The sequence below is a fragment of the Pagrus pagrus genome (genome assembly GCF_965226575.1).
Source record: "Pagrus pagrus genome assembly, chromosome: 2".
Classification (NCBI taxonomy): Eukaryota; Metazoa; Chordata; class Actinopteri; order Spariformes; family Sparidae; genus Pagrus; species Pagrus pagrus.
In genome coordinates, this window is record NC_140186.1 from 27,898,622 (window position 1) to 27,924,898 (window position 26,277).

Genomic DNA, 26,277 nt, shown 5'->3' on the forward strand with positions numbered 1-26,277 from the left:
GGAAGTTTGTTGTTTCTGTGCACCAATGTTATTTTAAAACAATAAAAAGTTTGATGCGTAAAATATCCTGCCTTGTTAACATATCTTTCTAACAAGTGTTTGATGTGGATCATTTTAAAAAATGTGTATATATCGGCACATACATCTATTTCAGAATTTGTTTCTCCCTAATATTGGTATCAGCCCCCAAAATCAAGTAACTGTGGGAAAAAACAAAAGAAAAAATACAAAGTTTGGATCCACTGTTGTACTTGCAATAATCAGAAGATGCTACCATCTTTTCTTCAGCAGGTTTTAACAATAACATAAAGACCTCCAAACATCAGTAAACACCCGCCAACTTTCACCAGATTTTGAATTAAATGTTCATCAGTCTTGATTGTTACGGGGAGGTGTGTGACATCACATTTATCTACTACATCTATTTAGCCCTGCCCACTTCAAACCAGTAAAGAAAGCTCAGACACAAAACTCAAAACATGCTTAAACATGGGCAGAAAGTTGTGTGTCAAGGCTAATGTCCTATCGCTCATTTTAAGAAGCTGATTAAAAAAATATGATCGGGATAAACAGAGCTGATAAAACAAAGCCAAATAGCTTTCATTGACGTAGCAACTGCACCTTCCACCATAATGCCGCATCTAGACAGAGCCAAGCAGTGTAAATTGCAACGCATGTCCCCCAAGGGTTCAGAGAAGAGGGGAAAAGTCAACAGGTTTTTAACACAACAAAAGTTATTATAAAACAACAGAGCAAGGTTTTATCAAGTGATATATCAGAAGATGAACTTTTGCCATTTAAACTCTAAATACTTGCGGTTCAAAGGGCAGAGACTTCCACAGTTTGGCGTTCATAGTATGCCAACACAGAGAGGAACATAAACAACTGCTGCAGACACAAACTTAATGTAGGCTTACAGAGGGACATTAGTATGAAATGGTTGACCTTTCACTCTATGGCATCTATGGTTTCTATACAGCTTTGTGGGAGGCCCTCCAACATGACACTTATCTACACTAATGAAGTGTCCAACAGTTATTGTTGCAGCCCACATCATTTTCTGCTGGACTCAATTTAGTTCACTGTCTCATAATGAGGATGCTTTACCACCTACTGCAGACTTGCATTAGGCCCATCATCATCATAAAACCTGTTCTGAGATTCTATGACCAGTCTACAAGGTCAATAACTACTTTAGCTTCCTTGTTAACTGCATGAATTGCATAATATAGACTATACCATGCAGACTCTATATAGTGCAGCTAATTATGGGATAGATTATGGATATGAATGGCTTAATACTCTTACATTAGTTCAAGCACAGGTCAATGTGCTTTAGAAACAGATAGCAGATGGACTGTGAGGTTAGGAAAGGTTGCACGCAATCCCGTCCCCAGCAGATATTATTGATAGACTGCTGTGCATCCTCTGCTCCAGCTGTGGCAATTTGGTAAGCTGGAGGATGCAGGAGGTACAGATGGATTATAATAGACAGACCTAAATAAAAAGACATTTCAGACTATAGTGCAACTATGTCCATCATTATCATTACGCTACATTGCACATGACCATGCATAGTTTCTTATTTGTATGCCTATATACATTTTTGATCCGTATACAACTTTTTTTTAAATGTATCAAAGGCACTTCAGCTTCAACACAATCAACCTAATCACCAGAATAAATGTTGGCAATGTATGTTTCTGCAAACAACAGACATGTTGCAGCTTTACATGTTTTGGGGTTAAATTTTCAATTTTATGTTGTGACAGTGCTTATAGTCTGGTAAGGTTAAGACACAAAAACCACTTTATTAGTGTATGGAAAAGATCATGATTTGGCTTAAAATGCCTATTTTGGTCACTTAAACACTGCTGGAAATTGCATCGAGGTCTCGTATTGAGCGGTGTCCAGCTTGCAAATGTTGAAACACAGTCGCAAACTGCGTTCAGCAGCTTGGCAACATGGTCGCCAAGTTCCGCCATCATCTCCCCCACATCCAGATATAAACGTCAGGTCATAAACCTGTAATGTGAACTTGGTATGACTCATTGTGTAGAAATGTCAATATGGTACGCAGCCTATGACACTTACAAATGTGAATGTATCAGTGATTTGCAAAAACCTTAACTACCAACATTGTGGCGACTGAGGTCTCTGGATCCTCGGAACATTGAAGAATTACATTTAAAAAGTGTATCAACCTCCATAATCCAGTGATATTTCCACTGGGGAATAACTTTGTTTGTTAGTTCCAATAAAGATGACCATAAAAGTGTAGTTTTTAATCTATGTTAATCATTGCTGCTAATTTTACCTACCTTTTACCTTAATTCATGTAGACTTAAATCTACTTTTCTGGCATGAGTGTCACTTTTTTCAGGTTACAAACAAAAGGCCAACCTGTTTGCTTCACATTAGGCTATACCATGGTATGCAAATTGACAGTTATCATACCATTTATATTATATTATATTATAGGACATTACATTTTATGAAATTATAATAAAGGATTTGATCATTTCAAAAGGAAATGTTTTTATTCCTTTAAGGGTCATTGTAACTAAATATTGTCTGAGACCATTATTGTAGGAAAGCATAATATGGATTTTTTTTCAGCCGATACTTGTTAAAACTTGTAGACTTTTTCCCTCCTCTCTAAACCCTTATGGAACATTTGTTGCAAATTACCATTGAGTTATCTTCCTCTGAATCTGTTAAAAAAAAAAAAAAGACATCATGAGCACATTGGGCCGCTCATCCTCTTCCTCTTCTTCTTCTCATCTTATATGTTTATTAGCGGATCACAATCAAACTTTAAAGGTGTATAAGACCACCTACTGTATCAGCGTGTGTATATGCGGCACTTGTTAAACATAACTTTATTAACAATAAACAGCTGATAATATAAATTTCCCAATAACTGCCTGATCATTTATTGATATTTAATGTGCATCCCTACATTATTACTGTGGAAATCTCAAACCATTGCAACCCTACCCTGGACTCAGTTTCCTCAACAATATTCCCTAAAATTATTATTATTTTTTTTTTTTTAAATCAATAAAAACAGAAAATGACAACTACGAGGTGAAAATATATTTTTTGTAGAATTACAATACAGTTGTAGCACATGGTTTCTGTGGGAACATGTTGTCCTGCTGCAAGCTTCACTGTCATAAGATCAACCCTAAATCTAGAGTCCCACCGATTTATTTGTTGGCCGATATAGGCCTATCACAGTTATATCAGTATCCTTATATATGTGGTCCTATATGCACCAATATGTAACCCTTTAGTTTTTTACAGAGCAAAATGTATAAATCAGTGCTTGGGGTACTAAGGTTTACGGTTCCACTACCCTGATGTCATTTTGGTGCAGTAAAATATACTGCATTCATCAGACACCATTATATTATATTGGAATTAGTTAACTCCCTAATACCAGTATCGGCATTCGCCCCCAAAAACGAGTGTTAGTCGGGCAAAACATTTCTGAAAACTTTCCTCACAGCACACACAGGTGCAACCAATAACACAAATGATGGCTGTATTCCATTAGCTCTGTAGCCGAGCCCAGGTGTTCTGTATACCGACTGCTACTAAAACTGAGCCCTCATTAGTGTTATTAATTATACCTGAGCTGTCACTGTTATGACAAGACTGTTGATATGATGTATTCACACAAAACACGCGTGTCCAACAAGCTCCCACTGCATAAGACATTACAAGAGCCTCCTGACAGTTTCCTTGTCTGTACCTCGTTTTCTGTGGTCTGCTGGTGACCCATGAGTCTTGCTAGCTTGTTTTCATGCTAGCCAGTCAGAATATCCACGGACTGTTTTGACCACTGAGTGACAGGTGAATACGTTTACTGGTAAAAGAGAGAGGAAAAGCCACAACCTTCATAGAATATGTGCATTAAGTGGCCTACCTGACTGCTGAAGGACAGGCGTGTTTCATTGGGAGACCTAGCTTGACGCGTTGGGCTTTTCTCACACAAAAACTACATTCAGTGACTAAAACTTCTAAGCAGTCATGTGCGGGTACAACAGGCGAGTGCGCCACTAATAATTCACATTAAATGAATTGAAACGTTTTGCCTGCAGGGCCTGTTAGCAAGACAACTCCATTCAACTCGAAGAAACTTGTTGATAATCACAACAAACCAAATGCACCTGTGGAGGCGCAAACAATGATGTGTTCTTCCGCAAGATCACTCCTAACAAGAGAAAAACTAGGCCGGCAGCAGCAGTTTGACCCTGAAAGAAAGTCTTCTTTTATGATGACTTCTGAGAACTAACACAAATTAAACCGTTTCTCACTGTTGGCATGTAACACTAAAAAGACTTTTTGTTGAGACATGAATTCATGAATGAATGACGATTACAAATGCCCTTTACCACCTACTAATTGGACTGATGATACACTAATGAAGTCTGTCATTACGTGTTCTCTGGCGCCCCCTAGTGATCAAAGATTAGTTAGCACTGCAAGGAGTAAAAACTGGGCATATAAACTCTTAAAAATATTACTTAATCATTTCTAAATTTCTTAAAATAAATAAATAAATAATAATAATTAAAGGAGACATGCCAGAAATGTTTAATATATATTTCCATGCTTGTGAAAAACAAACAAAGCAAGAATTTCTACTGTTCACAACTGGCACACAGTATTGCTGCTAATCCAAGTTTAGTAAATGTGGTGTTCAATATGAGATGGTGTTACAGGTCCAGAAAATGTTGACTGTAAGCCTTCTGTGATGCATACAATGTGGCTTAAACATACTGGGTATGTGGAATGTAATTTCTTTTTTTTTTTTTAAAACAGTCAACCTGGATTGAATCTGTACACAACTCAATTTTGAAAAAATGTGCACAAAGACATTTTATGCAGCTGCCGTCACATGTGAAACTGTAATCTGTAGTCACAATATTCAAATAAGTGCATACTTTTATTTTTGACTGTGAAAATCTTATAAAGTTGGACTATTGAAGCATCCATAACTCATCTCCCATTGGTTCAATTTTGACTTTAAACATGTTAAATGCAGCTGCGAAGCAAATTGTCCAAAACTCTGTTTACACTCCAGAATTGCATTTGTAGTCTGGTGGGGAAAGAAGCCTATTCACATCCTTCCAGGGAGCACTGAAATGTATCGAGATGCTGCTGATTCCAATGTCGTAGCTCCGGCCATGTAGATGACTCTGACACTCAGCAATGGGTGGGACTGGACGTACAGCCGTCCATCACCAGTCTCCCAGTGGTATGCTGGGATCTTTATTGTCCTGCAAAGCGTCTAGACATTTCGCAGCAGCCAGTTTGGAGGTGAGATGCCAGACTGGGAGAAGTAGTTCCACCACCAAGGTTTCTCCTCCCGCTCTATCCCCCCCTCGCCTACGACTGGCTCGCTGTAGCGCTCGAACTGATTGTAGGGGTCGAATCGATCCCATGTGTCCACTGTGGGGAAGAAGTGGTCGTCGATATCGGGCTCCACAGGAACCTGGATGCAGGAAAAAGGTGAAGATGAAGAGACCATCGTTAGATTGCATAGTGTTGTGATGATTAAAATCTGTATGTATGTTTGGATCTATGATTGAATATAATATTTATTGTATTTTGCGCTTGCTTTTGTATTAATTGCATTAGTTGTATTAGTGTACATGGGCTGCAAAGTACATCTCAACTCCTTGTAGGAGATTACTGTTTTTTTTACATGGTCCCTGACTGATAAATGTATTAAAATAAAAACTGAACTAAAACTAACCATGCATGGCTTGAAAGTAAGAATAAAACAGGATATCTGAACAATATTGGTTAAATAGGATAATGTAGAACAGGTCCAACCTTCTCCAAGACAAAGTCGACACGTCCAGCCTTGTTCATGTTGTGAGGCAGGTGAACCCTCTTACTGACCCTGGAGAAACCCTTGGCTGTGGCTGTCATGATGTGAGTGCCTGGGTTCAGCAGCCGCCAGTAGTCTCCATCTTCAGCTGGAGGGACGGGAGGAGAGGTTAGAGCAGAGAGACAACATGTCAGGGAGGGGATTAAATAAATGGAAGAAGAGTACAGCAAAGGAAACCTTAGGAAACAAAAGGGGAGAAAACACATATAAACAAGTCATGCTAGCAGCTCTGTGAGGCTGAACTTTGCCATGTGGTTCTTTAAACTAGATGCTAATTTTGGCATGCAAACTCAAAATGACGATGCTAAAGTGCTGATGTTTAGCAAATATGTTTACCGTGTTCATGATCGTAGTTTAGGTGCCCTGAACACTTGAGGCTGATGGGAACGTCATTACTTTTGCAGGTATTTGTTCATTAACCAAAGTATTTGACATATTAAGATTTTGTTATGATGAAGGCATTAAAGGAAAAGCTAAGGGATAACCAAAGTGATAGCAATTAATCCTGCAGGGGACATGAATGTGTCTACCAGATATCATGGCAATCTGTCCAAGATTTGTCGAGACATTTCACTCAAAACCACAAATGTCAAAATCATGATAAAACGTCAGTGGGTCCTCAATGGCATTCGGATTCATCATGTTGAGACCATGAATATCTGTACCAAGTCTTATGGTAAACTATCCAATAATGGTTAAAGCAACAGAACCAATGTGGTGCCGGTGGACCAATTCACTGACCTTGCAATCCCAAGAACCACGCTCCCAGCATGGCTACAAATGTTATATATCCACGGTAACTTTGTAAAATACACCTCACAGTTACACCATACATACCAAAAGTTGACAACAAAGTTATCCCAACTGGAAAATGTGTAACCATGTAGGATGTGTTTACCTGTGGTGACATCTTTCCTGATCCCCCTGACAGAGATAGTTGCACCTTTTATCCCATTTCCATCAGTATCCTTAACTACTCCCTTTATCCCTCGATGGACCTGTTCAGGGACAGGGAGCATGATAGAAAATCTTATTAATAATACTATTTTAACACTTTCTGTCTTTTCTTGTCTTGTCTAAAAACCAGCTTGTTAGTGTTCCACCTGCAAAGTTGATTTGACACCTGGCTATCATTTCACACTTTGAATGCCAATCGTCTATCCTTCCACTACAAGTTGAAATAAATAATGTATTCTACAAAAATGTGTACAATTGAACACAAACTGGTCATTTCTTTCTCGGGTCAGGAAACCTTTCTAACACTTACAGACTCCATAAAACTGAGCAGAGCCTCCTTGTTCCTCTTCCATTCTGGGTAAAGCTCGGCCTCTGAGGGGAATTTGTCGCAGCCGAGCTCCACGGTGATCTCCAGACAATTAGTGTGCAGATAGTTGAAGTCTGACATACCTGCAGAGGAGACATGTACATAATGAGTCCCTGATGAGAGGTTAGAAAAAATGTAATGGCTCTCCCTGGAGTTTGAAAAGTGTTGTATCTCACCACCAGCAAAACTGTACCACAAAGCACCATTGATGATGCCCCTGGTTCGGTGAAAGGAGGCCCCACACCTATCTGTGTCATTGTTTGACATGGTGGCGTGGGCGTCTGCGTAGGTACGAGCCAGCTGCTTGAAGACCTGAGATTATTTGTGTATGGTGAGAGAGGGAATATGACGATCTAACTATCTATCCACGAATTCAGTCTCCCATCCTCCCTCCCTACCTGCTCATCTGGAGTGGGTGAAAACATCCTCTCCTCATGCACGTCTCTAGAGAAGTCGAAGGGATAGGAGATCACCAGCTCCCCGCCGTGAAGGCTGGCAGACTGAACGAAGGGCAGTGACCTGATCCACTTCATCACTGCGTAGGTCTCTGGTGCCACCTACAGCCCAAAGGTAGCATCGGCTTGTTTTTTGGATTCAGGCTGAAATACTGTATCTAATAAGGATTATTCTCCATGAATCTGATTAATAAAACAATATCCCCTTACCTTGCCAAACCAGTATGCGTCAGGGATTGGGATGTGGTCAATGCGGTAGTGCCTGCTGCGGCGGTTGCGGTAGAAAAGGGAGGTGAGGTCCGGGAAATTGCGGTTAAGGTCAATACTCTGGGCGTTGGCCCGTCCACTGATCCAACCGTTGAACAAGTGACCCTGAAACATTTAGGTTCAAACAGCTAGGAGGATTAGAAAGTGTGACAATATTTAGATTGATGACAACAACGATAATGAAGATGATGATGTGTAGACATTAGTAAGAGCAGTGATTATGTGATGAAAATATAAGTACATTATATGAATATTAGTCATAAGTATGAGAAGGAGCATGTTAGACTATCTTTGTTACTTCTGTTGTTAACATGTAGACAAGACCATATATCCGTCATGAGAAAAAGCAAAATTACAAGAGAAAACCTCTGCGCATTAAACTGAGGGGAGCACCAACTGCATTTCATCTTTGATCCATCCAAACAATCAAAAAGGGATTTTTGGATTATGCAAACTGTTGCATAATATTACATATTGTAAGCAAACACTGTATATATGGTTCATTCCAGGCCAACTCACCCAGAATTCAGAACTTTTCCCAAAAAATGTCGTGAATTTTCTTCAGAACATATAGTTTTAATTAATCTAATAATTTAGTAGAATTTCCCAAGAAGGATTCATTAAATTTTTTCATGTTCTTCCTACGTTTCACTGGCTGTAATATTACATTCAGTCAAGGTTTTCTATCTGAGTGATACCTACGGCACAGCTGTAGGATTTTATGAGGTGCCATGAATTTAATGGAAGTTTTTACATGATTTTTTTTTTTTTCAAGAAAATCCACGACATAAACTGGGAGCGGCCTCGGTGAGTTGGTATGGAATGACCCATATACATTGCCATATACAGCACAAATATGGAAACAGTTTAAGGTTTCAGTATTTCCTTTGATGCACTAGGTATAATTGAAAAAAATCTATAATACATGCAATACACATAATGTAAATTACTTCAACTTCATTTGGTTTACATAATACATCTGAAATATGATCAAACTAATAAAAGGCGCAATATGCTGCAAACTTTGATTAATGTTTCGACCATGTATGTGTGTACAGTATAGTAAACCACTAAGACCAGTGCAGTAGGTCAGTCTGTCAGACTTGCATACAAAATGGAGTACATTTTACACAGCATATTGCATACATGGACAATCATGATCTTCATAGCTGACGTCAGACTGTGACCTGCATGACATACACATGATCAGTCTACAGGATATATACATGCAGTGCTTGTTAGAGGCACAGTGACACGGCCTGAGAGGTTAGTGAAAGAATGCACAACGTTTTGTTGTGTCAGTGTTGTTATACTGGAGCTAAAAGGCTCAAAGGTTCCCAGCATAGAAGACTAAAACTAGTGAAGAACAAGCTTGTGAAGTGATGATTAGTGTTGAATTCTCTGGTTAGTAGAAAAAAGGGTGACTTGTTGAAGGTGGAAGGCTTGAGTACTCTAATTTCTTACATCCATTTTAGCAACTGGACTAGGATTGAAACTTTATAGTAGTTAAATCTACCAGAAACCTACCAAAATCCCTGATTTATTACTACTTTTCTTCTGCACAGTTCTTCAGCAAAAGCAAAAATGTGTTTAAAAAAAAACATCTGGATTAGCAATGCTCCCTCAGCAGAGTACCTCAGGCCTCCACCTTCAGACCCCAAGCAGAACAACGTGAACAGACAACGCATTCAGAGCGGATAATGGTGGTTTGTCTTGTTTTCCGTTAACAGTATTTACTTCCTGGTTGCTGAGCTCCGGATCACTGCTATCCTCTACCTCTGCGGCAGCCAGCTCATAGCCATCTGGATTCATGGAGGCCAGCAGGTGGATGCGGGTGGTGTTGATGAGGGTCTGAATTCGTTGGTTCCCCAGTATGTACTCTGAACACAGGTACTGGGCCAGGTAGATGAGCAGCTGGCGGCCCAGCACCTCGTTGCCATGCATGTTGCCCACCAGCTTGATCTCTGGCTCCACTACGGTTTACAGACAGAAGCAAACCTGGTTAATGTTATATTAATGGATGCTTTGGCAAATTTGGGGCAGTGGAACAAGTTGTAACCACAATATTTTCTCCCTTTAGAAAGCTGTTGTGGCAAAGTAAACAGTTTCCTATCTGCAAAACCATCAGACATGTAGCAAAATAAGCATTCACTCAGCTCTTAAGCAGCTAATTGATCCACCATGTTCACCAGGTAGGAAACGTTGTCTGAAAGTGGGTTTGTCAGAGCTTTTTAACTCAGAATAGCCAAAATACCAAAGCAGCTTTAAAATCAATACAATGAGCTGAATGACAGTAAAATGCTCTGTAACGCCAAGAGTCACCACTGAGTTGTGCGGCTTTATAAACTCCTTTTGTTGATTTTTTTCTCATCAACGTCTCACTTTTAAATTGATTGACACAATCGTAATTAACAAGACTGTTTAAGACAACTTGTAGCCTCTAACTGATACTCTAACAGGCATTGTTAGTGCTCTTGTCTTCCCACTAACTTCTGTTGAGTAGTGGTTCATTTCGCCATTGTACTTACTTATTGGTGCATTTTGCATAAACTGTCTCATGCTTGTTAACATCTGCAACGTGTTTTTTAACATGTGTCTTACGAGATCACAGCCTCAACCCGTTTAAATGCTTTTAATGTTCTAAGTAGATTGCCTACTCCAAACACTGCCGGCTAATTAAAAGTGTAAAAATGCGTAATTTCAGGGGCAGCCCAAGAATTTTAGGTCCCTAAACAGGAAAATTATGGCCTCCACTACCACCCAACATCTAAAAGTGCAGTGAACTTTAATATTATTGTACTGCTGAAAAGCAGTATTATGTTTTTCCTTAAGACGAAAAAGAAAATAGATCGACAAGGTAACACAATCCGGGCCACAAGAGACGGTAATAAGATTAAGTCAGAGATAAGTAAAATGATAGGTGTCACAAGGAGGAGATATTGAATTTCGAGGTAAGAGAACGGCAGAGACGGGGAAAGTTAAAGCTGCTCTTATCATCATTTTTAGCGTGACAAACCCACAGAGAATTATCACCTGACTGCACTTCCCCTCAGCTCTATTGCGGTTCACGTATAGTGTCTTTCAGCTCATTGTTTTGGTCTCAATTTGCCCACAAAGGTTCAGTCTCTGGATAAACTCACTGTACTGTACACCACACCAGCATAGTACCAAAGGTAGCAACTGGCAAACAAAAATAGTGGAGCATAAGCTAAAGACACGAGAGAGAAGCTCAAAGGGGAGTAAATGTATTATATACTTACATTTGGAAAGTCTCGGTAAACACAACTCCAAATTAATGCTAATGTTTCCCAGTGTGTGTAATAAGCAACTGTAGTTCACCATAATATGCTTGTTAATGTCTACAGCTTGTTTCCACTGCCCCCAAGTGGCCACAAATCAGCTAATCAAGATTTTTAAATGGGCACGGGTGATTCTAGGTAAGCAGGGGAGGAAGGTCACAGAAATAGATTTTTTTACACAGGAAGTAACACAGCAGGAAGAACTGAATGAATCAGAATAACATGACGCAGACAATTCATTCATGCAGCTCTTCCTTACTCACATAGCTCGTGCTGTCCTGGGTTGTTGGTGAACTCGATAACCAGTAGATCTCTGCCTTCTGTGCTGCGTCCGATGCTGTACACATGAGAGATATGGGAGCACTTGGCCGCCGTTCTCTTCAGTAAGCTGTACATCTGGGCGTTGGAGGTGTAGGTGAACTGGATGATGGTGCTGGGTTCTTCAGGAGAGAGGTTGGACAATGCTATCTCCTGTCTGGCTGGAGGAGGGATACCAGGATTTAGGGTATATGCATTGATCCAAACAGTGCAATATAAGAGTGTGAACTATACCTTTCAGTCCTGCCAGCGGGTCAAAGCAGCCCTCCTGGTCGCTGGCAAAGAAGCGGTCACAATCGAGGAAGTAGGGCCAGGCCATTTCGATAGACTCAAAGGAGTGAGCACAGTCCTTCCTCAGCGCCTCACATGTGCTGCGGCAGGGTCGGATCATCTTGTCATTCTGGCAGGGCGAGGCGAGCACCGAGCAGCCGACGAGACGTATCTCAGGGGTGCACTCCCCGTTGAGCAGGGCATGGATGACGCTCAGGAGGAGGTACTCTGGTCCGGACTCTGCCTCCAAGCGATTCCGGTGGCCGAGGATGTTGGGGAACATGGTTCTGGAGGGGCAGCACTTAAACAGTTGTTAAACATGATACCCAAAAGAGGCTGTGAAGAACTTTAAAGACATTTTTAAATCAAAACTATAACAGCATTGACTTAAAGGACAAGTTCACCCCGAAATGAAAATTCAGTCATTATCGGCTACTGTATTCCAAGTCTCAGAAAGCCTGAGATCCCACATTGATCTGAAAAGACTTTATTTACACACCTTTTACAGGCAAAATCTTAGCACGGTGCATTAGCGTTAGCAAGTTAAACAAGTCCCCATCTACTTGAGTTGTTTAGGGGAATGTTTTGTTGTGAAGCTCCAGAAATGCGTGAACTATGAAACTTCGCCTGACTTTCCATCGGCACAGGGATGTGTCGATGATGACTGAATTTTAACTGTGCAGGTGAACTTATCCTTTAAAATGCATGCATAGTTTAAAGGAGTTTTTTTTTCTGGCACTGAATATCTCGCCCACATTATCACCAACCTCTACGACCCACCTTGAGTATTCCATGTCATTACAGTAGCCCAGGTTCAGCTCTGTGCACTTGGCTATGAGAGAGAAAAGGCAGAGAAAGCTGCTGAATAAACTTTTGAAAAGGGCTGTGTCACTTCATGTATAATTCAGTCAGTAAAGCAAAGCTTTTTCTTTGATTGCTGTAGGTTTACTTCTGGATCTAGAACAACCCTTGGAAAAGCTATCTTTTTATGGCTCATGTTAAAAGATCTTTATCTGCCACGTCGTTAAGAGAAACCAAGAAACACTATGATCTATATAAAAAAACACCTGGCCGGTGCAGCACCTGGTGCTCTACAATGGAAAAGTACAGGATGTGATTTTTGAAGCTCTATAAATCCTCCCCTGCAGATTTGAATGCTGGAGTGCTGCAGCCCCCTTTTCTCTCAGGGACTGGCTACCTGAGACGAGACCTGTTGCATCTTGCAGTGGCACCTGGTGTTTCAAATAGTTTGTTTTTAAAGCCCTGAAGGTCAAGTCATGGCACGAAAACTCATCTAATGGTACACAGTCCACTTACTATGTCACATGTCGGCAGGGTTGGGAATGTCACTTTAAAAATGTATTCAGATACAGTTACTAATTACCTGTCCGTAAATGTAGTCAGTAACATAATCCAAGTATCACAGTATTAAAGTAATGTAACTTGATTACTCACTTTTACTTTTGGATTACCGCAATATCAAACATGCAGATAAAAACTATAGAAAATAAATATATTTGATTTATTTAATCAAGACCAGAGTGATGTGTAAGTGTTGTGTTACATGTTTCTGTTACACCCAAAGCCTGCATGTCGGCAACACTTTAAAAGAACCATCATTAATAAATGGTACATTTACAGTTAAATCAACTTTAGTAAATAGTTTCACTGTTAACAAACAATGAAATGCTGTATAAATATTTAGTATGTGATTGTTTATTGTAAATTTGCAAATGATGTTTTTAATACTTTACTACTTTAATACTAATTGGTTAATAAATACTGTGTAGTTCATCTATAAACATTATTTGGCTGGCCATTAAAGTTTTACTGTATTCTAAAGTTGCAACTGGTGTTTATAAACCTTTACAATTGTTTGTTAATAAGACATTTCACCTTTGTTAACAGTGAAATAACTATACACTAAAGCTTAACCAACTATAAATGCACCATTTATTAATTATGGTTATTATGAGGTGTTACTAACATGTCATTTTACTATGCTCTGATCACTTTGTGTACCTGGTTGGGTTGTCAGAAGTATCCATACTTTGATACATTTTCGAAAAACACATGTCTCAAGGTGCACTATGCAACCTTTTTACAAGCCTATAAACAAAAAAACGAGAGCGAGAGACGGAGCTCTTGATATGTGGAATAGCAGTTTGCAGGAGCTAACGGGGGCTTTAGCTGTACTTCAGAGCCATATGTTTGTGTTTGTTAGCATAAGAGAAAAACAGGCTTGAAATTTTGGAGGACGATGCAAAAGTCACATAGTGCAACTTTAAAAAGATGCACTGTAAACTTTAAAAGTTGACTTCACTTTAAAAAAGCCAGGAAACCGATTACCTCAGACTTACTAAGTAAATTAGACTATTTCATGTTTTAAGTTGTATGATCTTAAAAGGTTTAACTTAATTATTAGTGTACTTGTTAATTTTGACAAAACTTAAGGTAACTATGTCAGATTTTGCAGTGTACGATATCTGCATATGATAGCATTGAAAGTTAGGACAGCTATTATTTGTATCTGTAGCAGCACTGTGTGCAGGTTGTTAGTAGTTTTGTGTGCCTTGGTCTTCTTCTTGCCATGGTATTGAAAGATGTATTAAGTATTGTTTTTAATAATATTATTGTATCAAAGTTTACAATTCTAGTATCGTGACACCCTCGCTACCTGAAAAATGAAATCTGACCTTTAAAATCCATCATAGATATGACTTGGTGTAAAGCCCCAGTGAGTGAAATCAATTTTCCACCTACGTTTTTCTTCAAACTCGTTGTTGCTGCATCTTCCTGTGAGAGAGCACAGGTCAGAGAAACACACATGAGAAAAGCATGGAAATATTAGTGGGTCACAAATCAAACCGCTAGGGGGCGACCTCTTCAAAAACAAGAGACGAGCCGAGAGAGTGCCTCTGCTTTATTACTGTTTATGACAAAAACACATCAGGTGACAACGTGTCTACAACATGCTCAGATCTGCAGGACAACACTTTACTGGCCTGATGCAGAATTTAAAAGCAAGCTGTGAGAAACTGGAGACTGTAATCTTTAACAAACACAATATCCTTTTTTAAATTAAAGCATTTAATTACAAGAGCATTTACCCTTTCAATATTTAAAATAGTCTGCGTGTTATGTGATCTTTTAGTCTTAAATCCTCCATTGCTTATTCAAAATAGGCATTTAAGTTCTGTTCCCTGTGCATCACGCGTCAGCCACCATGCGTCGTAGCTTTCCTTAAGCTTATTTCTACGAGCCCTGTCTTTTAGTTTGAAGTGACCTTACCCAAAAGCTCGTCTCCGGGATGGCACGTCTGCTGCGGCGCGCACCAAGAACTTCTCCACAAGGACAGAAGCAGCACCCAAAGTCCTAAATGCATGTTGTTGGAGCGCAGGGAAAGCTGATGTGGCAGTGTGTGTTTGAAGCTGTAACTTTTCCCGTTCTCTAGGCTGGATGATAATTACCACCCACAGCACGGAGACCTCCTTCCTTTGTCTGCGCAGAGCATCCCTGACCCGAGAAAAAGTGCCAGGATTATGGCTCTGTGCGTTCAGAGCCAGCGCCGATCATATTTCACTGCACAGAGCCGTGTGTGTGTGTGTGTGTGTGTGTGTGTGTGGACATGAGGAAGAAACGTGGCCTGTGTGGGGGTGGGATTGAGGGAAGTTCATGCCTGTTTTGTTTGACATAATGGGGCTGCTGAGCCTGTTCACCAGTTCAGTGCAACAACAGACCTCTGCACCATTAATCTGTGGAACCCCTTCAACCTTAATGCCATGCCTTTGGTATTCCTGCAATTATCATCTATTATTAGACTATCACAGGAGTTTATAATATGTATGTAGCTATGGTTCCCAACATAGGGCTCAGGATTCCCAGGAGGGTCGTATGATAAATATGAGGGGTCACAGATTATTAAAGGATAATCATAGTATGCTCATTTTCAGGTTCATAATTGTATTTTGTGTTACTAAGAACATAGGTTTACATGCTTTAAAGCTCAAAAAAATGCATATTTTTTTGTTTTAAATCTTGTCTCTTTAAGGCCCTCCCCCTTCTGAATACCTGGTCTGCTCCAATTGGTCAGCTCACACACGCCTGAGCCAGCACTGCTCACCGTGTCTCAAGTCAGCTTTGTCGTGTTTTTAGCTTCCAGTTAGTTTAACTAATACCGTGAATATAGGCATCGATCATGCAAATGTGTGACATTTTGATGTAGTGTGATGTCATAAAGTCACCGAATTAAAGGCGGGACTACTGACTAGGCGTTTCAGGAGCAGTGTTTTCTGTTGGAGAGAGGAGCTCCAGTTGGTGTGGACTACAGGCTTTTTAACTTTCAGGATCTTTTACATACACCAGAACCGATATGAAACACTGAAGGAAAGGAAAAAATGAAAAACATAATAGGTCTCCTTTAACGGAATAGAAAAAAAATCTTTGCTTTTGTCTTCTGACTCTTGTCCATTTTCCTTGTGAAATACTGGATATATTTACATCTCCAAGCATCCTTCAAATGAGACAAATCTGAAAGTAAAAATCAATCTCTGTTTGAATTGCTCACAGTTAATGTGATTAGTTGTCACAGGCCAAAAAAAAGTTGGGAAGCAGTGCTACAACATGACAATATCACAGTGTTACCAGAAAGTAATGATTGACTCTCAGCGTGTCTGTGGCAGTGGACTTTATTCTTGAATATGTGTTGTTTCTGTGATACAACATCTTCACACATCCTCAAACATATTTTTACACTCTGTGTTCAATGCCATTAACACAAACTCTAATATTATCTTCAAAAGAGCCACCAGAATGAACATTTTTTGCAGTTTTTTCACTGAAGAAGACCACTTTCTGACAAATTCAAGGTTACTTCAACATTTACACTGATCATAGTAATAAACATAGTGTTCTGTGTTTCATGTGGTGTATCCTTGGCTATGCCTCTGCAGGCAAACTGACGAGCCCTGTGGAAACAGTCTGAGAAGGCCTTTGGCACACATCAGAGGCCAGTGCGGTCTCAATGAGTATACACTGTGTTCTTCACAGATCTCCCAGTGGACGACACTGTGGCTTAAAGAGCCCTGTGCTCCACCCCCGTGTTAAAGACACGGACTTTCTGCCATCTGCGGGGCTGCCCCTGACCAGAAGGTATGCAGGTGTTGAGCCATTCAATCATGTAAGCACATCAGGCTCAGGTGACTCTGGCGACGCAGGCGTCGTCGGTGGTGTCCAGCGTGCTGCTCGTGCTGTGGATGGACAGTGCGTAATGATCCTTTCTCATGAACCGGCTGATGATACTAACCAGGACCTTCCTGTACTGGTGCCGCAGCAGACAGTAGACGAACGGGTCGCTGGAGGTCTTGCCATAGGACAGACATTTGGCGGCGATGCCCCAGTACCGGGGGATGTGCACAGAGGGGACCAGCTCCAGCAACCTGCAGGAGGAATACAAGCAGAAGAAGTCAATTTAAATGGCAATGATATACTAAATATGGACGCCCAATTCTGCAAATCAACAAAAAACAGCAACTCATAATTATGAGATACTAAGACATAATTATGTGATGGCATTTCATTATTATGACTTATTTTCTCATGATCATAAAAAAACAACACTTTCAATTGGTGTAAATGGGTACCCAGAGTCTCTTTATTATCTGTCCTATATGAATCCTGTATATTTTAGCTGATTACTCTAAAGGGGCTCTCAGGAACCTCAGCGTTGTGCTGGAAGCTGCTCGTTTTTTTTATGTCAGCAGGCTCCATTTCTAAATTAAGGTTAGCTTCTGTTGCTCTCTGTTAGCAGAGCGGAGAGAGGCACTGAGACGAGGCGCTTGAGAATGTGCAAGTCACATCCTTTAGACTGTCGCTCAAAATCAGACCCCGAGTCGCTCACAAAATAATCCACATTCCAGCAGCATTCAACAACTTCAACAAATCATCCGCAGGCTTGTATAGGCACAGGGAAGGTCTCATTTTTCACATCACATTAGAATAAAAAAGGTGATTAATACACGTTAACTGTTGCAAATTTTAACACAGAGACCCTTTTTAAAATTGAAATGTGATAAGCTAACACTGCCCAAGCCAAATGTCTCCTGGGGGTCAATAAAGTATATCTTATGTCTGGTCTCATCTCACAGATGCATGGACAGGCATTGCGCAGTATAATGCAATTCATTCCAATATCCCTGCAATAAATGTTGTCTTATTAAACATTATGACATTGACATTTTGTATTAGAGGTGTGATTGAGCCTGATTTTGAGGCTGTTTTACTCCCTGTGAGATAAAAAACAAAACCACTAAAGTAAAGTTTCATTGTCTTGTATTTCAATTATTTAGGCTACTGATGTTTTCAGGATATCATGTCTAGTCTTTGTGCTGCAGATGTTACACCACAGTCACACTGTCAGATGCACACACGATCAATATAAACCCATTATTGTATCACAGACACATCAGACACAGGAAATGTTTGATTTTCTTTAGGGACCATTATTGTAAAAGCATCCACACACACACACACACACACACACACACACACACACACACACACACACACACACACACACACACTTCATGTAGGAAGTTGACCAACTGCCAAATAAGTCTGTGATAAAAAACAAAAAGATGACCTACCTTGTTATAACATAGGGTGAGAAGCAGAGGATGAAGGAGCCGATGAAGATGCAAATCTTTTTAGTGGCGCGCTGCCTCCTCTTCTTCTGTTCTGCCAGACACCTCTCCTTCACACTGACAGACAGACAGACACAAGCATTAAATCAGCTGATGCATTCATCTAAATAATTCGCATGACAAAAGACTGTTCTTCTCTGCACTGCGCTGCGGGCGCCAGCATCTGTTGAGCCTTAAAGTTTGCCCTCCGGTGTACCTTACCTGGGGTGGATGTCCACCAGCAGCAGCAGGGTCTGCACCGTGATCACATCTATCCTCTTGCAGTGCGACCTGGCCACCCTCAAAACTTTCAGGTAGGCGAAGCACAGCACGAGCAGGCTGAGCGCGAAGCTGCTGCAGTGGAACAGCGCCGTGAAGGTCGCGTAGGCGGCGAACTGCGACCTCTCCCCCGCGTCCAGGTGAACGGTGCACGAGGCGTACGTGTGGCTGTAACCCCCCCAGTCCATCAGCAGCTGGGTGAGGGAGAAGGTGAGGGCTTGCAGCCAGGAGTACGCCACGATGAGAAGCGCGTCCCTGTAGCGCATCTTGCTGGAGTAACTGAGCGGGAACACCACCGCTATCCACCTGTCCATGCTGAGCGCGGCCATGCTCAGCATCGCGTTAGTGGTGAGGAAAGTCTCCGCGAAGCTGACGGCCCGGCAGAACGAGTCCCCGAAGGGCTTCGCGCCCGTGGCCACTCCGAGAAACGTGGCGGGCATGTTGATGAGAGTGAGGAGGATGTTGGAGAAGGAGAGGTTGAGGGTGAAGATGCCGGGCACGTGTGCGCGCAACTCGGCGCTCTGGGTGAAACATAGCAGCACTGACAAGTTTGTCAACAGCGAGACGACAGCTACCACCACGATGGACACTTCCAGGAGGAACTGCGGTATGCTGCCCATCTCTCGAGGTTTTAGCGGCAGCTGCTGGGAGGATGCTGTGGGGAGTCCGCCATGCTCTCTGCCCGTGACCCGCACCGGCTGTTAGTGACGGACACTGTCCCAGCGCACATGCCAGAAGCGAGTTTGTGAGCACGAGACGCGCGGGAGAGGGGTGGGAGAGCTGTCCGGTGCTGAAACGCCCAAACAAGCCTTCCTGTCACTGTCAGTGGCCACTTCTCAAAGCCATTATATGTCACTTAAACTCATTAAGTGTTGGTGTTCTTCCCACATCCCCCAGTAATTACCCTGCTCCCGCTGTCCGGAGAGAAAAGCAGTGGGAATGAGGACTTCAGGTTGCCAAGTGCTCTGTGTTTACTCTCGATCATGCGCACTATCCAGCGCCTCCTCTCTCGCTGGCGATGCCGTGCGCGCTGCACGTGCGGTCGGTTGCTGGCTCATGTGACGCCTGCAATACTCATGCAGGCAGGAGTTAATATCAAAGATGGGGATGGCACCGTGTTTGCACACATACTCCACATACCTCCCCCCTGAAACATGATGATATTGTGTTTTTGCATGAAAACCCCGTGGAGTCATGCTTATAATAATAACATAAAAGAGATACTATTGGTGGAATGTGTGTGTATGTGTGTGTGTGTATACTCTCTCTGACACACAGTATATAAATATACCTATAACCCTGTTTTATAGACTGACACATAAATGAACCTTGATTTCCTTTAAACACCTGCCATTGGATCAACATGAGCAAATAAGTTAAGCTGTGACCACAGTGACAGATTTAGTCCACCCCCCCAAAACATCAGGTGATGCACACACACACACACACACACACGCAAGAGAACACACGCAGAGATTCACTCATCTCCATAGCAACACCAAATCTCTGGTGGCTCTCTAACTCTTTGAACTTCATCTTCCTCGGTGCTGATTTGTGTTGATCCTCCCTCAAATGCCTGTAAGAAAGCATTTTTTTTGTCCTCCACAGCGTGTTCATCAAAATGCAGTTTTGATAATATCAGACAGTGTGTGTCACATGCGTTTTTTTGTGTATGTGTCATGATTTACAGCACAAATGCAGGGCTGAAGAGAGGGGGGAGCTGAGGAGGTATGGGAGGATGGGTGGAACCCGAGGCTGAAAAGAAAATTAAGGGGGAGGACGGACATGTGCAGGATGGATGGATGGGAAAATGGATGGTGCATTGCCTTCTTCAGAAATAATGTTAATGGTTTTGAAAATAATAATGATAAAAGATGATCTTGCAGTGATTTTTTTGTGCATCCATGTGCATGCGTCCTCTGACTTAAAATTCCCTCATGAAAACAAACCAAACGAAGAAAGAGTGAAATACATTGCACATTGTTAGATGTATTTCCTTTTCGTCATGCATTGCCGGTGTCATAAGTCGGTGTCAAAAGGAGAAGTATTTAGCCTGATAGATGAATAAATTGCTTCACATTGTGACATGAATTTTTCATGAAACATGGTCTCACTCCAAAGCTGTGTTTTACATTTTGACATGGACGATGTGCTTCCATCTCAACAAGGACAAAGCTCCACTTTGCATTGCATTTAGAGCTGGCAGGAATGACATGCAATACAATCCAATTTGTTTTTTTCTGTTCTGATTACATTCTAACGTTGCATGAAAAATGTATGGCAATGAAAAAAAGCAGGACAAAAAGCTTAGTAACCGTCATTTTAAAATAGTTTTTAAATTTAATTACAAGCCAAGAAATGCATTTAATACCACAAGTCATCCAATGCAAATGTAAGAATATGTTGTTTATATATATGTTGTTTATCCATGCCCTCCAGAATGATATACACAAGTTAGGTTTAGGGATAATATATTGAAAGATAATTGTTTGAAATGACTCGTTGCAGCAACACAATAAATGTTAGCAATATACGTTTCTGCAAACCACAAATATGTTGAATATATATACATTTATTTATGCCTCTTAAGGTTAAATTTTATATATTTTCCTTGTGACAACACAGTGATTATGCTCTGGTTAGGTTAAGGCATGAAATCACTTGGTTAGGGTCAGGAAACTATCTTATTTTGGGGTAAAATACCTGTTATTGTCCTGTGGCGATGATTTGGTTTCACACTTTCAAATGTTGAAACACAGTCTTGAACTCTGGTCGCTGGCTTTGCAGCATTGTAACTCCACCACCATCTTTTTTTAAAGTCAGGTCATAAACATGTAATGCGAACATGAAATGACACGTTTTGTGGAAATGTCGATATGGGACGTAAGCCTGACCGGCACAAATGTGAATGTATCAGTGGTGTTATCCTGTAACTGGGCTGCTTTTAGGGTTCGGGATTTTCGTCATCATGGTTAGAATAATTAGTATGGTTAACGCTTGGCAATGATTGCGGCTCTGCCTACAACATACTTTAACTGGTAGTCGGAGAAGAGAAAGGAACAGCGGTCCACGTTGAAGCCCGATGTTTTGTTGACTCAAACCTTCACCCAGAACTCCTCCATCTGTGAACTTTGCTAATGTCACGTGACTTCCTCCTTTGATCCCATCATAATTACTCTGCTCGAGGGACTCGTCACTTGAACATAACGTGTTGTTCTGGGGAACTGAGGCTTTTGTTCTCTTTGAGAGAACAGTTTCATAGAACAATGTGTTTTATTTCATTTATTCATTTCATTAGTTTTTATTCAGGCATTCTAAGTCTTCCATCACCTCTGCAAGCACGCCAGCCTGAGTGAGCTAGTGTGTGCCAGTGCGTGGGCAGCTTTTTCCCTCAGTAGCCTATGTACACATTATATGTTTGTCTATGGGCATGAAGGTGGGCTGCGTTGCCTTTCTTCCCCTCAGCTCCCCAGATGTTGTTTATCCCTGCTATACACGATGGTTCAATTTACATTCAATCATTAAAAGGTTCTGAAAAGATCACATTTACAGCTTCTGCACTTATACGCCTAATAATCTACCCCTTTTTTTTTGTCATCCTGCCATCCTCGAGGGAACTGCTGTCCCTGAGCGTGTTAACTTAATGGCTCTCTTGCCGTGAAGGAAAAACCCCTTTGTTGCTGAGAAGAAGAGAGAGAGAGAGAGAGAGAGAGAGAGAGGGGGAGAAAAAGAGGAAGAGAGGGAATGAGAAATCACCCCTCAGCCAGAAGGAACCCTCTTAGTGGTCACGTGTTTCCTCTGGGTTCCCAGGGCTGGAGAGGCTGTTATGCAAGCAACAGAACGCTGATGGCAGAAGCACTTAAGAAGTCCCGTTAGCAGGCAAGGGGTCCATCCGACTTCCCCCAAAGCCACTGCCCCCGGCTCTATGACTCTGTGTATATGCTGCCATTACATAACATCACCATTCCCACGGTCGGCAGCACAGTATGGAGCTCTTGCATCACCTTAACTTCACCTCTGTTGGCTAGAAAATGACTTTACTCTCTGTCCACCACCCCATGCATCCATCTGTCCTCCCATTCCTCCACCGTCGCCACAGCACGCAAGTCACCCTCAGCCATCCTGAGGCTCAGGTTCCCTGCAGGTGAATTTTGTTAAGGAACCAAAGTTCCCATTCGAATACATCCTCAATAGTCTACATCCCTGGGTGCAGCTCTTTAGTAAAGGGGTTAGGCTCTGAGTGACTGAGAGAAGAGAATCACACCTTTTTGGCAGCACTGACCCTGATCTGTCCACTCTATTCAGTTCTACCCAGCACAGGAAAGACCCGAGAGCAAGCATTTTGTCGAGGTGATGGTAGCATGGCGTGGCAGTGCGATACCTGTCCGGTGGATGACGGTGATGAGAAGCGAAAGAGGGACGTGATGAAAGATGAGACATGAGAAGATGATGTGAGGACGAGGAAAAAGACTGGAAACAAACAAAATGTCATGGGTGAGCGTTTCTGGAGCGTGGGAGTCTGGGTGTATAAATAGGTCTTAGCCCTGTGAGCTACAGAGCAAGCGCTCCGCACACAAACGCTAACTCACACAGACACTCACATGTCCAGCCACACACACAGACTCACTTTCATCCATGCTCTCTGTCACTCTCCCTCTGCCTCCCTGCCTGCCTCTCTCTACACACTCAGTCACGTGTGAACAGTATGGGAGGCTGACTGGGGGAGTGACTGTGTGCAAGTGTGTGATGAGATAAAGGTTGGAGAGTCTTTTTTCACACGTTTGATGATAGCACGAGTGTTATCTCTCTAAACTGAGTGAGGAGAAAACACGGCGGATTACCGACACATATACTGTCGCATAGATCAGGACATATTCTCCATTTTCAATTTCCTATCAACAATATTCTTTTATCTGTGCTATTAATATTTACAACCGTTGCTTTTCTGAGTATATCAAGTATATTAATAATGTATTTCATTGGAAAACATCAATCCATGTCATGCAAATTTCATGTGCTGCGATGTCAGTCTTTTATCAGCTGGATGGATTTCTTTCTGTTTACAAACATCTCGACCATCTGCAGCATTTAGCACGTGAAGCCCGGCTGGCTTTTGCAATTAATGCGCTTCGCATTAGATAATTAGATAATTTAGTTTGTTTTCTGAGCGTTCATGTTGTTGCTCAGGGAAGTTTCTCTGCGTGCTGCCTCTCAGTATTAGACCTGCAAGTATGATGACAGATTGAGGTTAAGTGAATATTCAGATGTCATTATGAAAAAGGGATTGGCAGCGTCTCTTCTGCCTACTAAACTTGTTTTGTTCCTCTTTTATCGAAAGTAGTTCAACTTTTTTCATGTATTTGTTGTTTACATGTCATTATCAAAAGTGCCAATTAAAAGGTGCTGTTAAGCTCAGCTGATTGTATTAAATATAAATATATTATCAAAACATCAAAATCCTTTGCACATCTTAATACTGAACAAGTCCTCAAAAAAGCATGTAAAATTACAATGCTGTGTGCCTTTGTGGTGTTATTTAATACTGTGGTCAGCTGCAGATCCTTGTGTGTTTCAACTTTTTCTAACATTGTCTGATTTCTTAGATTGTTCTTATGTGTTTAAATGAAGTGTTTGTTGTGTTTACAGGCTCGTTTGTCTCAAATTGCCCCTTGAGTGACGGATAAAGTATGTTGGAATGAACTGACCTTGTCTTCTCTGGGTCAACCACCGCAGATTGGCCAGTTTTTGCTGAGATACCTTGCTTTTGACAAAACATGAATCCTCCTGATGAAATAGTCGGAAGGACCGATGGACAAACCAACTAACCAATCATTGTCCAAACCAATTGCAAGATTAAATATTAGCAATCTACGTCTCTGTAAACCACAGATATGTTAACATTTTACCTTTCTTAATGTTGCAATTTCACATTTCTTAAGGATCAATGTTCAATGTATTGTTTTGACACTGTGGTGCTTATGATTTAGTCAGGTTTAGGCACAAAAAACAATCAGTACAGGTTCGGAAAATATAATGTTTTGGCTTAAAAATATAATGTTTTGGCTCAAAAACTTGTTTTGACCAACACAAACACACCTAGAAAGGTCTATGGTCTCCTTATAATTTCCTGTGGTGTCATCACAAATGTTGAATGTCTTGAACTCACTGGTCACTGGCTTGGCAGCCTTCTTACCTCTAACTCATCCACCACCCCCTCCACCTCCTGATATATAACTCTGGTCATATACATGTAATGTGAATGTGATATGAGGTGTTTTGCAGCCTCTGACATGTACAGATGTGAACGTATCAGTGGTTTGCAGAAACGCTAACTGCCAACATTTTATCCGTGGTGACTGGGCTGCATTGTGTACATCCTACCATCGGTGGGAAATAGTTAGGGCCCGAGCAGGGAACCTGCAAGGACCCTATTGTAATTATATTTCTTTCTGCAAAATTAAAATAATCAGAACTGTTTCAGCCTTTGTTTATGCAGAGTTTGTAAAGTTCATTGGCCATTTCCTTGTACTTAACTGTCCTTTGGGCTCAATTCATACTACTATTGTCTTCACAATCCAGTGCGGAGCTTCTTGTTGTGAGATAGGACAACTCTGGCACCCTCTCAGGCCATTTAGACAACATGTGGTTCTCTACTTTGCAGTTATCGAAGATTACAGTTCCTGCTTCCCTTGGCTGCCTTGTTGTTTATTTTCACAAATTTGCGCCCCTTATGTCTCCTTTTCGGTTCTTAAAATGTGAAAAACAGACTTCTGGCTGCTGTATCCCAAAAAAAGCTGCATCATTTTGCCACTTCTTGCAAACCAGGTGTATGACCACCTGGTACTGTGCTGCATGCCACCACCACCACCTGGGATGGTGGTGAAACTGTCAGTGTAAACAAATCCTATTCTGTCAGATAGACAAACCAACACGAAGCTGAATTTTAAGGACACGGGGAACATTTTCCAGCTACAGTAAAATTGTGGTTTCAATGCATGTGCCAACTCTACCCACAGAATACGAGGCCTCTGGCTCGGGCACAGCGTGCATTACTCTCATTAAGAGACTCAGCCAGCTATACAGCTACAGTACGAGGCAATTACTATTTCTTCAAACACGAAATAAACTGCACAGGCGGGAGGGTGATTAAAACTGGTTACACACATCAACACACCCACACATACAATCCATGATCTTAACCAACACACACAGTTACAATATTATTGCCTACACACACGCACACACGCAGAGGTCACGAACGCAGCTGAATAATTCAAAATCCCAAGAAAAGCCTCAGGAAGAGAAAAGAGAAAGAGTTGACAGAAAAGGCTGCAGACTGGATTTTTATAAAGAAAGAGCGACATAGAGAGGGGAGTGGTGTAAGGGGTGGAGGTAGGGGGGACTCAGAAAGCATGAGTCAGCAGTCTGCCAGAAAGAGGGAGTTGAGAGACAGAGGAAGGGCTCACAGGATTTAGCT

General features: G+C 41.5%; 2 protein-coding genes across 4 annotated transcripts; both read right to left on the minus strand.

The window, feature by feature from the left end:
- Positions 1–4,583: 4,583 nt before the first annotated feature.
- On the minus strand, positions 4,584–15,390 carry cpz (carboxypeptidase Z). Of its 3 annotated transcripts, none has more exons than XM_084380832.1 (13): positions 15,133–15,390; positions 14,605–14,637; positions 12,622–12,673; positions 11,806–12,128; positions 11,517–11,732; positions 9,731–9,927; positions 7,898–8,059; positions 7,631–7,789; positions 7,409–7,544; positions 7,176–7,315; positions 6,807–6,906; positions 5,851–5,996; positions 4,584–5,506 (listed from the first exon to the last, which is right to left on the minus strand). In XM_084380832.1, the coding sequence occupies exons 1-13, from the start codon at positions 15,224–15,226 to the stop codon at positions 5,303–5,305; spliced, it is 1,962 nt and encodes a 653-aa protein (XP_084236958.1). In that variant the 5' UTR covers positions 15,227–15,390; the 3' UTR covers positions 4,584–5,302. The 3 variants fall into 3 exon arrangements, with proteins under 3 accessions (XP_084236958.1, XP_084236957.1, XP_084236959.1); XM_084380831.1 differs by having other exon boundaries at positions 9,692–9,927; XM_084380833.1 differs by having other exon boundaries at positions 9,692–9,927; positions 14,538–14,637; positions 15,133–15,159.
- Positions 15,391–16,513: 1,123 nt separating this feature from the next.
- Positions 16,514–19,613, minus strand: LOC311267203 (G-protein coupled receptor 26-like). Its single transcript, XM_084370112.1, has 3 exons — positions 18,744–19,613; positions 18,486–18,599; positions 16,514–17,279 (listed from the first exon to the last, which is right to left on the minus strand). Exons 1-3 carry the CDS (start codon positions 19,418–19,420, stop codon positions 17,036–17,038), a joined length of 1,035 nt encoding a protein of 344 aa, XP_084226238.1. The 5' UTR covers positions 19,421–19,613; the 3' UTR covers positions 16,514–17,035.
- Positions 19,614–26,277: the final 6,664 nt, after the last annotated feature.

Excerpts from the sequence above, each read along its gene's own strand:
- cpz (XM_084380831.1), bottom strand. The coding sequence starts at position 15,226 with ATGCATTTAGGACTTTGGGTGCTGCTTCTGTCCTTGTGGAGAAGTTCT. Across the intron at positions 7,545-7,630 it reads CACCCACTCCAGATGAGCAG|GTCTTCAAGCAGCTGGCTCG; the intron begins GTAGGGAGGGAG and ends AAATAATCTCAG. Across the intron at positions 5,507-5,850 it reads TCGACTTTGTCTTGGAGAAG|GTTCCTGTGGAGCCCGATAT; the intron begins GTTGGACCTGTT and ends TCCTGCATCCAG.
- LOC311267203 (XM_084370112.1), bottom strand. The coding sequence starts at position 19,420 with ATGGGCAGCATACCGCAGTTCCTCCTGGAAGTGTCCATCGTGGTGGTA. Across the intron at positions 18,600-18,743 it reads CTGGTGGACATCCACCCCAG|TGTGAAGGAGAGGTGTCTGG; the intron begins GTAAGGTACACC and ends TCTGTCTGTCAG. Across the intron at positions 17,280-18,485 it reads TCACCCTATGTTATAACAAG|GTTGCTGGAGCTGGTCCCCT; the intron begins GTAGGTCATCTT and ends TTCCTCCTGCAG.